Genomic DNA, 12,414 nt, shown 5'->3' with positions numbered 1-12,414 from the left:
ACAACGTGAACTTCAAATGAAGACTTATGCTCACTTTATCCATTTCTTCTATATTTCAGACATGCCACAGCAGTGAAAATGTCTTTACCCGGTAGCACATGATCTCCTTGTGGCAAAAGATCAACATTCTTATTTTTTTGGCTCTCCTTGATCTCTATGCAGCATCTGACACTTATGACCAGAGTTCTATTATATCAGGTTCAGTTTTACCGTAGCCTCTCTATTACTGTCCTTGTTGACTTTACCACCTACCTTTCTGAGCATTATATTCTTTTCATACTCAAGGGTGCACTGCTCCAACTTAGCCCTGATGCCACCTACTGAGTGTACAATACCCCTGGAAAAACTAACAAGGGAGCTCTGCACGGTTACTGCTATACAAACAATACAAAGCTTTAACTCTTCTTCCTTCAAGACTGAGGCAGTCAAGAGTTCCACTGTAGATAATATGGAAATTATTCATCATCAACCAAAGAATAAGTGGACGAAACACATGTTAGTCCTGGTTTTTATTCCCTTAGTCTGCATTTAATTACTGCAGGACTCAGACCAAGTCCATCATCCAGACAGTACTTCCAGGTCACCCCATGAAAATATGCAGGTGTCCTAGAGGGATTACCCAGTTAACGTATAAAGAAATTAAATTAAATCTTCAACACTGACATGTCTGAAGTCTGCTACAATGGAGCATAATCTATGTATGAACCCTTATGAATGAATGTCACACTATAACCAAATGTTGCAGTGCTTAAATCCTCTTGCAATCATCCTAGGAAGAGAGGAATATCACCGAATCTTTCTAAGGACCTTTTATGTGACATGTTTTCATTTTGGTCTCTTTCAGAACTGATCTGTAATGCCCTTTACCATGGGCTAGACAACAATAAACTCAACTGCTTGCACTGCTACAGAACTCAAATATATAACTGCTTACTGGTAGAGTTTATCACTGTTGCAACTGGCTGCACCTATAGCCTTCTAATACATTCAGAAGTTTTGCGCTGGTGTTTTTGGCCTTGCAAGACAAGGTTTCCTTTCACTGCAAAGAGTAGCTCCTTGTTTAAGGACAAGCACATGCTATGCTCTTTGCTGGTCTTTCCTGAGTGTAGCTTGAGAAGTCTGGTGTTAGAGCATCTGCTTAGCAAGAATGCATTTTTGGAATCTTTCACCACCATTACTGAGGGATTGCCCAATTCTGGTTAGCTTTAGCTGGTCCTTAAAATTAGATCTTTGTGGTCTAGTTTTCTCAAATTTTGAAGATTAACCATCTTTTCCCATCACTTAAAGCATTGTTTGCAATGGATAATTTCCCCATTCATATTTCTATCATTTTTATTGTAATGTGCTATGCTTCTCAAAAAGCACAACAAAACATGAATTTTAATCTGATATGATATCCTAGCACATAATTTTCAGAAAAAAGGTAAGTGCTTTGTATAGCATATGCTACCATGTAAACAATCTAAAATGCTAATGCTAAAAGTGCTGTAAAAGACATTAACTCTACAGCTGTACATAAACACACAACACAGAAACCATGTGAAAGCCTGAGTGCAGCTGGGAGTTAAGTGACAATTCTTAACTAGTTATAATGAAATAAAGCAAGAAAAATGGAAGATCATCTCATCCTATACAATATGCTGTCATATCTTGCCTATACAAGCAATGACAACATGCATTAGAAAGTGCAGCTGAAATTCACAAAGTGCATAGTGAACAATATTAGCAGCTAATAAAAAAGTCTTAGCAAACAGCCTATAATTAATATCTAGATGTCATCCAAAAAATTGCATAGTTCCTATACAACAGTTTGGAACAATTTTCCACACAAACTTTGTTTCATTTTTTTAACATTTAACTATAACAGCATCTAGAATACAGGGCGGGGGAGAAGAAATTCCACAATCAGGGTCACAAAAAAGAACCCATGATAAATAAAACAGAGAGTGAATAAGCAAAGGGGTGAAAATAATAGGAGAGTAGCTAATGCACTAAAGCAAGCAAAAGTCTTTTAAACCAATTTAATGTTATCAAGGAAGAGGTGGTTCAGAAAAGAAGCTGAGTCAGGGGCTTTTTTCTTCTACCTTGTACCCAGGAACCGACTTGGGTGTTCCAGAGCGTTTGGAACCTTCTTTTCCTGGTGTAGTTGTTTTCTCCTTTGACTTCTGCTTTCCCTGATTCGAGTCTTCTAGACAGTCAGTGAGACTGTCTCCATCTGATGTATTGCCAGAAGAGCTACCCTACAATAAAAGGATATTTTATTGTTAAAACCAATATCTTTACTTCAAAGTAAATCAGATGAGCAAACAGGAATGAACAGGTTAACTTTTAAAAGCTGCTATCTCAGTAGCAACTTAAAGTATACAGTTTTAGTTAATCTGCCTACATATTTTTTCATATTTCTACTCTTTTTGCCCACAAAGCCTACAGGGAAATCCCCCAATCTTATGACTGCTGTGTGTATGAAAACATGGACTAATAAATAATGAAGCTAACTAGTAACAAACATAACAAGGTGAGACATAAATCAAGCTTTTTCCAAAATGACAAACACAAAGCAATCAAAAAAGAAAGGCAGAAAGTACAGTTTTGTACCTACCATAAATGTAGATGTCAGAGTGCTAATACAGCTGCAGTCATAACAGATGGGTTCTCCTGCCGTCAGGCGGGTCCTCGGTCGGCCGAATTCCAAAGTCTAGGTCCGGCGTCGGTTGTCGTCGCTTCTTCCCTGACGTCCGTGGGACAGGGGTATAAAGGAACCAGCCGACGCCAGTTTCTTCAGTTTTCTTGCCCCATATGTCAGGTGCCCCCAGAAGGAAGGCAATACATAAATTTATATAATAAAGCAATGCAATATAATCAAAATACAGTAGTTGCAAGCAAATACACCATAAATGAATACCCCAATCAGGTTGTATGAGGAGATGTTAGCCAAGAGGCATGTCCCAAGAGGGGAAGGAGGGAGGGAAACCTGGACTGCAGCTGTATTAGCACTCTAACACCTACATTTATGGTAGGTACAAAACTGTACTATGTTCATCGTGCATACAGCTGCAGTCATAACAGATGGGTAGAATCCCAAAGCTAAGAAAAGGGTGGTAGGCACTAGGTGGAACTAGGAGGAGCCAGGATGCCCTGCAAGACTGCAGTGGCAAAGCCTGCTCTAGTTTTGGAGTATAATGGTAGGTGGTAGTGCTTGGAGAAGGTATGCACAGAACTCCAAGTGGCTGCTTCCAAAATATCTTTGGTAGGAACTCCTCTGAGGAAATCTGCAGAGGTAGCTGTGGCCCTTGTGGAGTGAGATCTGATGCCTGCAGGTACAGTTTTACCATGAAAAGAGTAACAAAAGCGTATGCAGTGGGCTATCCATTTTGAGAATGTCTGTTTGGAAATTGGCTTCCCTTGAGCTCCTACAGCATAGGACACAAAGAGCTGTTCTGTTTTTCTGAAAGGCTTTGTTCTGTCCAAATAATAACGCAGCTGTCTGTGGATGTCCAAGGAATGCAGTAGTCTCTCCCCTTTGTTTTGAGGATTAGGGTAAAAGGTCAGTACGTGGATAGCCTGATTCAAAGCTACCCTGGATACCACCTTTGGCATAAAGGACGGGTTGGTTCGTAAGGAAACTCTGTCCTGATGGAAGAAGATAAAAGGCTGCACAGCCATGAGGGCTTGTAGTTCCGATACCCTGCGAGCTGAGGTGATAGCCAGAAGGAAAGCTGTTTTCCAGGACAAATATTGCAAATCTGTCGAGGCAGCTGGCTCAAAGGGAGGCAAGGTCAACTTTTCTAGAATGAAATTGAGGTCCCAAGCAGGTATTGGTTGTTTCCTTGGGGGTTTTATGTTCTTCGCCCCTCTGAAGAACTGTCTTAAAAGGGGGTGAGAGAATAAAGGTGGATCAGTGTTGTATTCTGCAGAAATGGCTGAGGCATGGATTTTGATGTATGAAAATGAAAGTCCACTGCTTAGCAGCTCAGCTAGATACTGTAATATTTGATGTAAATTCAGTTTTCCAGGATTCTGGCCCTTTTTCTCATTTCAGGCACAAAACCGTTTCCATTTTGCGGAGTAAGCTTTTCTAGTAGACAGCCTTCTGGCCTCCAAAATGACATCCTGCACCTCCTTGGAGAGTAGGGTCTGTTGTGATGTTAAGGAATCTTCCATGCGGCCAGACTGAGTGTTTTCAGCTGACTGTGAAGAGTTTTGAAGCTGTGCTGAGTCAGAAGAAGAGGCATTAGAGGCAGGGTCCATGGTGGAGAATGCGTCAGGCTCCTCAGGAGTGGATACCAGTGCTGTCTTGGCCAGTCTGGAGCAATAAGAATCATCTTAGGTCTGTCTGCTCTGGTTTTTAATAGAACTTTGGGCAGCAGAGGAAGACGCGGAAAGGCATAAACTGTCATTGTTGTCCAACTGAAAGAGAGAGCGTCCACTCTCCAGGCCTGTGGATGAAAAGTCCTTGAGCAGAATTTTGTCAATTGGTGATTTTTGTGGGAGGCAAAGAGATCTATGTCTGGCCTTCCCCATGCTTGTATTATCTCTGTAAAAACTTGAGGATGCAACTTCCATTCACGTGGATCTGTCATACTTCTGCTTAGGTTGTCTGCCAGCGTGCTTTCCTTGCCTGGCAAGTACTATGCTTGAAGTTCGATTTGTAATTCCAGAGCCATGTTCCAAAGCGACATGGCCAGCCTGCATAGGGGGGTATGAATGGGTTCCTCCCAGTTTGTTTATGTACCACATTACTGTGGTGTTGTCTGTCCTTATCAATAGTTGACCTGGTTGCAGAAGGTCTTTGAAAGCTATAATAGCATTTATTACTGCTAGCATTTCCTTTTGATTGATGTGAAGGTGCTTTTCTTTTTGAGACCATTTGCCCTGAATGCACCGATCTGTCATGTGCGCCCCCCAGCCGTAGTCCGAGGCGTCTGTTGTGATGACTTGATTTGCTTGAGGCTTGCAGAATGGGAGACCTGTGTTTGTTTGGCATGCTTGAGCCCACCACAGAAATTCCTTTTGAAGACATGGAATTAGTGGTAATATTGTTTCCAAACTGTGGCTGTGTTGAGACTATAGGTTTTTCAGGTGCCATTGAAGTTTCCTCATATGCAGCTTTGCACATGGGATTAGTAGGATGCAAGATGCCATGAATCCCAGAGCCTGCAGGATTTTCCTTGCAGTCAGCCTGGTGAAATTTGCTAGTTTTCTGAAGTATTGAGTTAGTTGCCCCTGTTTCTCTGGCGTGAGGTAGGCCATCTGGGTGTTTGTGTCCAAGTTGGCACCCAGAAAAATTATTTTCTGAGAGGGTATTAGCCTTGATTTCTTTTTGTTGACTGTGTATCCCAGAGAATTCAACAACATTATTACAAAATCCAGATGTTTCAGAAGTATGTGCTTGCTGTCCGCTTGGATCAGGCAGTCGTCCAAATATGGGTATATTTGTATCCCTTGAAGTCTGCAGTAGGCAATTACTGATGCCAGACATTTCGTGAATACTCTGGGCGCAGTAGATAAGTCAAAGGGCAATGCAGAGAATTGATAATGGGTTGACCCTGCAAGAAATCTGAGGTATCGTCTGCAATTTTGTCTGATTGGGACATGCAGGTATGCCTCCTTGAGGTCCAATGTCACCAGCCAACACTCCTTGCCCAGCATGGGAAGAAGCTGCTGTAATGTGAGCATCTTGAATTTTGGTACGAGTAAAAATGTGTTTAGGATGGATAGGTCCAAAATAGGTCTCCAATCTTTTCCCTTCCTTGGTACCAGGAATAGTCTGGAATAAAAACCTTGACCTTGTTCTTGAGTAGGTACCTCTTGAATAGCTTTCATGTCCATGAGATCTGAAATTTGTCTTTGTGCCTCTGCCCTTTGATTGTGTGGCAGGTTTGGCAGGTCTCTCATTTTTGGAAGGGTGTGAAAATGGAATCTGCAGCCTCTGTTTATAATGTCCAGGATCCATTTGTCTTTTGTGACAATATGCCAATCTTTCGAAAATAATGCCAGTTTTCCGCCTAAGGGTGCTGCCATTTGAGCCTTGCTTGGCATGCAAAGGGGAAAGTCATTGGGCTTGCTTTCTGAATGGCTGCAAACTATCCTCACCACCTCTTTGTGTAGAAGCTTGCCACTGTCTGCCTTTAAACGATCCTTGAGATTGCCCTCTGCCCCTCGGGTGTCTGTATCTACCTCTTTGGGGTCTGTCCGTGGCTGGAAAGGACCAATTTTTGGAGGGCCAATTTCTACTGAAACGTGGAGGTTGTACCTGTAGAAAATCTTTCACTGTTTGCACTGATTTAGCCTTTGCCTCCATTTTCTTTAATACCTCCTCAGCTTTAACACCAAATAATACATCCTTTTGTAGAGGGGCATCTAGTAATTTAGCTTTGACATGATCTGGTAAGGCTTGCTCCTTGAACCAGGCATGTCTACGTATGACTGATCCTGTAACAGCAGCTCTACATGAGGCCTCTAGAGCATCAAAACCACATTGCAAGGTATGTTTACCCACTTGTTCTGCACTATGCATCAAATCCTGCAACTCCTTCAAGTCTAGTTGTTCAGGTTGTGACATTTTGCTTCTCAACTGTGATAACAGAAACTGTTGGTACTTTAACATATGGAACTGGCAGTTTAATGCCCTCATGGTTAAGGTGGCCGTGGTGTATACCTTTTTTCCCCACCTTTCTAAAGATCTGGAATCTCTCTCGGAAGGTAAAGGATTTTTAGCAGTGGAGGCCTTAATTCCCTTGGGGCCCTGTGAGATAGTTTCTGGGTCAGCTGCATGGCTTTTGTATAGAAATTGGTGTGAGTCAGGAACCCGGTAGTACCTGTCAGGTTTGACTGGGGCTGGAGGTAAAGAATCCGGGTTAAGGCAGGCCTCCGAATACACATCATCTAGTATGTCTAAGACAGGAGGTATAGCCAGAGGCCTGTGCTGAGGTAGTAAGAGAAAATCCCTAAGCCTTTTCTTGGAATCTGAATACTCTTGGCCTTCCCAGTGGAATTGCTCCCTTAAGGTATGCAAGGTTTCCCCAAATGAGTAATCCTCTGGAGGGGAGACAGAGGGAATGGACTCCTCTGCATCAGAATCTTCAAAAAGGGAGTAAGAATGTTCCTGTTCATCCGAGTGCTCTGAAATAATGGAGGCCTGGTCAGAGGAGGGGGATTCTTCCTCCACTCTGGGCCTTTTGTCCGGGGGGGGGGGGTGAGAACCCCTGATAAGAGTAATTAAATCCTCAGCCATTTTAAGCATCTGCTTTTTAGGCATGGGGCCTGGAGATGGGTCCTGTGCAGCTGATCTCTTAGAATGCATGGCTGCTTTAGACTTAGTGAAAGCCTTGATGGAAAAAGAAGAGGAAGGTCTGAAGACACCCTGAAAGGAGGCAGACCTGTCTACATTTTGAGTTTCACCACCAAGAGTGGCTTCGGTATCTGTAGTCGGGTTGTGGGCCGAGGAGCCTGCGACCTCAGGCACAGAAGACACCGCCAATGAAGTGTCGCCGGTAGGCAGGGGCTGCGTAGGCGCCTCGCTGAGAACCGGACCACCTGTAGTCGCCTTTGGCGTGGTGTCGGTAGAGGCCGCGGACCACGTGTGTCAGTCCTTATCTTTGTGTTTTTTAGACAAAACTGGAGTCGGAGTATCAGACGACATAATATAGTTAAATTTTCTGCCAAAATAGTGCTGGGCAACTCCGCCCGACGCTTAATGGTGCGTTTGTTAAATGAAGCACAAAAACGACAGACCGAGACGTCGTGGTCTGGGCCTAAGCAAGGAATGCAGAGGGAATGAAAATCCTTATGCGGTATTTGCTTCCCACATGAAATACAATTATTAACTTTGTCTGACATCGGTCTGAGGCAAGAAAAGTTTCCCCAACAGGGTACTTGGCTTTCAAGAAGACTTCGGTTGCAAAATTTTTGTAATTTCAGGAGCTGGCCGACCGGCACTTGCGAACTGCTTCTGCTTCGGGCACCACGCAGCAAGAAAGACTGGAGAACATGGCGTCGGCTGGTTCCTTTATACCCCTGTCGCACTGACGTCAGGGAAGAAGCGACGACAACCGACGCTGGACCTAGACTTTGGAATTCGGCCGACCGAGGACCCGCCTGATGACAGGAGAATCCATCTGTTATGACTGCAGCTGTATGCACGATGAACATCAACAAAATTGGATGGCAACAAATTAAAAGCCAATAGGAAATAAGACCATCAAAACAAGGCTGGAGACAATGGGGGGGGGGGTTACACACCATATAAGGTAGAAGCAAGTACAGACAAGTACATTTATGGGTTATACAACTTTGAGGTAGCCAGGGCTGCTGACTCACAGTGCCCGATTCTTACAGCGACATTCTGTAGGGAGTGCCATTCAGCACAGTCTGACTGTCCTTCCAAAGTCTACTGTAAAATATGAATGTTTGTCCAAATGTTCAGAATACAACCGTACTGACAATGAATGATAAAACTGTTGAGATCTCGTACGGACATTTTGCTAGCTTCCAGAAAGTTTTATGATGCCACGTCTGTGCTTAGTGAATATAACTTGGTTACAGTAAAAATATTTTGAATTCCTTGGATATCCCTAGGTTGGATGTGTCACAAGTGGAAATCTTAATGAAACCAGTTACTGCGGAAAAACAAATTGTTTTTCAAGACAACCAATGAGCATGTCTCCCAGACTTCTTGTGATCCCACTGGATATACGGAAATTGGAGGAGACCAATTATTAAACTCGTGGACTGTCCTTACGAAGAGCGTCTTGATGGAGAAAACAGTCCAATCCTTGAAGGGGGGTATCATCTCTGTTATCCCAAAGGAAGGGAAAGATCTCACCTTGCCATCCCCCCTGTGTACCTATTTCCCTGTCACAACATATGTTTTTTTTATGGCACTGATAGTAAAATGGGAAGCGGGGGATACCCCAGTCCTGGTGCACCAGTATCAACGTGGGTTAGTGAGGGGACTGCAGTCAAAGAATAACATAATTAAGGCACTGATGACAATGGGGGGTGCCAGCCAGTCACAAAAGCAACTGCTGTTACTGAGCATAAATGCCAAAAAGACATTTGACAAGGCTGAATGGATTTATTTATTTGACATACTAGCACGGATGGGGTTTCCAGACAACTTTATTAGTATGTTAAGGGGTAATTTACAAGCGTGCATCAGTGCATATAAAGATGTCAGCTTAAGACATCAGGTTGCTTTTACTTCACAAGAAGAACTCAACAAGGATGTCCTTTCTGCCTCTTCTATTTGCATTATACCCAGAGTCCTCAGCTTTGTGCACCAAGCAGTCAAACCCACAAGGCTATAGGTAGAAAGGACTTAAAATAACTATTTGCCAATGACATATTGATTTTCCTGACAGATCCTCACATGGGTTTTGCTAGTTCTTTTGCATCTTTGTGTGTGTGTGTGTGTGTTATAAAAAATGAATACCTTTCAGATGGAGCCAGTATTTATAAATTATGACTCAGCTGTGGAGTTGGTGGCTCAGTATAAATTTTATGGGGAGTCATTAAGTTGAAATATTTGGATGTGGGGCATTTTAATTCACTGGTTAGTTCCATGAATACTCTTACCAAAAACTGAGGGAGAAAATAACGTTTTTGCAGGACTGGATATATGTATCAGAGAATCTTTTAGCTCTTAAAATGTTAATTTTACCCTATTACTGTATATAACATTTATAAGCCTGCCTACAAAGGATATCATTACTGGCAACCAGGTTAGAGACAGACAGTTGAGAAATCAATGGTGGACCTGGGACTGGGGACCTAGTAGAGGAAGTGTAACAATGGAGGGCATCTTTCCGAAGACCCAGGTGACCTCCTGTTCAGCATCCACTGAAGAGGCAACCTCTGTCATGACCACCCCCTCACTGAAGGAGGAAGCAAAGAGCTGATGCTGTAATTTCCAGAACCACTAAGACTTCAGACCCTTCTGATTCCTGTTAAAGGATCACGGAGAGTTCTGAAATCTAACACCTCTAGCAGACAGCATCATCTTCTTGTTCATACCTAACAAGACTTTTATTCAACACAGTTCCAAATAATGCAGCTTCATGAAAAGGGGCACTGGTGAAGGACACCTTAAAACTTTATGCAAGTTTAAGCTGGGTATGACGTCAATGACTGATGCCTGTATTCCAGCTGCTTTAAGTAGCAGGTGTATGGAGAGGTTAGTGACATTCATCATCATAATCACAGTAGTCTCTAGTTGCTTTCTTAACTCCGGCATGGAGGGCTTGTGGAAAGTATCCATAGCTTGTTCTTCTAAATCTCTTTGGAAGCGGTTCATATGCATTGCATAATTTAAAACCCTCAGATCAAAGGTGCCAAAAATGTAGGTGAGCTTCCTCATCCTATCAAGCTCCCCAGACTCTTATTTAGGTGGGTGGACAGCAGCTGAATCAGTCATTTCTCTTCTCGGTGGCTGCTGCAACAATCAGAGTCAACCAGAGAATGTTTTGAACAGCGCTGCCTATCTTTAGGTATGTGCAGAATTTTGTCAGATTTGTAAGGGATCATCTCAGATGCATCATGTTCTGCAGGCTGAACTGGCAACTGGTTCTGAAACCACTGGGGCTGAAACTGATTCTGGGGAAGGAGCTAGGAATGTTATAAGTAGCCAACCCAATCCCCCTAGAAACAGAGGGGGATCGGATGACACCCAACTCTATCTGTGCCTTCAAAAATGCCCTTATCTAAGGCTCCCAAACCAGTTTCTGTAGTCCCATGGCAGGGCCTACAAACTTCAAGCAGGTAGCAGAAGATGGCCTGGGGAAGAGGAAATTGGACAGTTCCCTATCTGAGAAGTGCCTGCTGAAACATTTGACACTGGATTTGTCCCTTATAACACCTTCCAAATCAATATGAAAGTTGACAGGAGGCACCAATGAAGAGCTAGATGGTACAGAATGGTAAGACTAAAAAAAGCACTTCCTTGTCCTGAGAGGTTGGTTCTGTTGGCCAAAATCCCATCTGTCTCATGAATTCAAGGATTTCACCAAATGTGGTATCCTCAACAGGGATTGTGGGGAGGCCTTTTTCTCATCCAAGTCTGTGTCTGATCGTAGGAATTCCATACAGGAATCAATGCGTTTCCTCTAACTGGGAATCTGAGTACCCTGAGGGTTGCGTGTGAACCTTCTGCAGTTCCTTGAAGATTTCCATTCTGCTCTGTCCCTGTCAGTCATGATGCTAAAGGGCTGGCAGGAGGGTATGAAGAGATGAAGCTGGTGCTAATGGATGCTCTGTCAATTGCCTGGAAGTGGAGGCTATCATTCACTGCATAGCCTCAAACACAGGTCTGAAATCCATCAGTACTGGGAATCCCTTTCCCTTCCAAAGCAGGCAGGAAGCTCCGAGAAGAGATGCCCAACATAAAGGATCCAGATAACACCAAGATGGAGATTGGTACTAATGGCACACAAGCCGAGGACTCCAATACCAAGAATGGTCCCAAATAAGTTTGCACTATGAAGATGTCAAAGACCTACAGTTGAGCAATCAGTCCAGAAATCCACTCAACAATAAAGGTCTTGGCACTGAGTATACTAGATGCAAAGAAACTAGTGCCAAGATAATGGTACCTGTCAGCACCAAGCAGACAGACTCCAGAGGTTGAGTTGGCTCTGTAACCACTGGTCCTGAAACTGATTCTGTGAAAGGAATTAAGAGTGGTACAGGTGGCCAACCCAATCCACCCTAGAAAGGGGGGGGGGGGTCAGATGATACTCAGCTCTGTCTGTGTCTTCAAAAATGACCTGATATCAGTTTCTGTAGAGCTAGGAGAGGATCTACAAACTTCAAGAAGGTAGCAGAAGATGGCCTGGAGAAGAGGAAATGGGAGAGTTCCCTCTATGAAGACTGTCTGCTGAAGTGGTTGACAGGGAATTTGTCCCTTATAATAATGGTCTCTGAGCCTAAAGGCAGAGCTTTGCACACTGGTGTCAGGATATTTCTTTTTGAGGAAGGCCCAGCTTACTTTGGCTTTCTCTTCCTCTTATCCCTGTCCTTATTCGTTCCTCATCTCTACCCTGTCTCTGGGAGTGAGCTGGTTACCTGGGGTAGAAGCCATTTCAAGATTAATTCACTGCAATGGTCCAACAGTGCCAAAGCTTTTGCAAATATTGCAGCCCACCTCTAGGTGCTTTGGCCCAAAGCATACCACCCATAGGTTGTTTGCATCTTGGGTTGGATTTTCATGACCAAATTTCTCACACTTTTTAAAGCTTTTTTTCCAAAAATCTAAGATAAGTTAACAGTGTCTGAAAGTCTTACACACCAACAATGACAGTCACTAGAATAGAATGATATTTTTTCTGAGCTGCTACTAGAAGTCTAAGTGTATATCTATCTATACATCAATATATAGCTATACATCATGCAGAAAACCGTTTTTTAATAAGATGTTAG

The 12,414-nt window shown here is 43.2% G+C and overlaps 1 protein-coding gene across 1 annotated transcript in view; it reads right to left on the bottom strand.

Annotated features, from left to right (window-relative positions):
• Positions 1 to 2,063: 2,063 nt before the first annotated feature.
• The window catches only part of PHF10 (PHD finger protein 10), a 539,251-nt gene continuing 528,900 nt past the window's right edge, over positions 2,064 to 12,414 (bottom strand). The window contains exon 9 of the mRNA XM_044067805.1: positions 2,064 to 2,240. Coding sequence (XP_043923740.1) covers positions 2,064 to 2,240 — 177 coding nt within the window. The remainder of the gene's footprint in view (positions 2,241 to 12,414) is intronic.

The sequence above is a fragment of the Protopterus annectens genome, chromosome 1.part0, assembly GCF_019279795.1.
Source record: "Protopterus annectens isolate FY-2018-M chromosome 1.part0, PAN1.0, whole genome shotgun sequence".
Classification (NCBI taxonomy): Eukaryota; Metazoa; Chordata; order Ceratodontiformes; family Protopteridae; genus Protopterus; species Protopterus annectens.
This window is presented reverse-complemented; position numbering and strand designations above follow the sequence as displayed.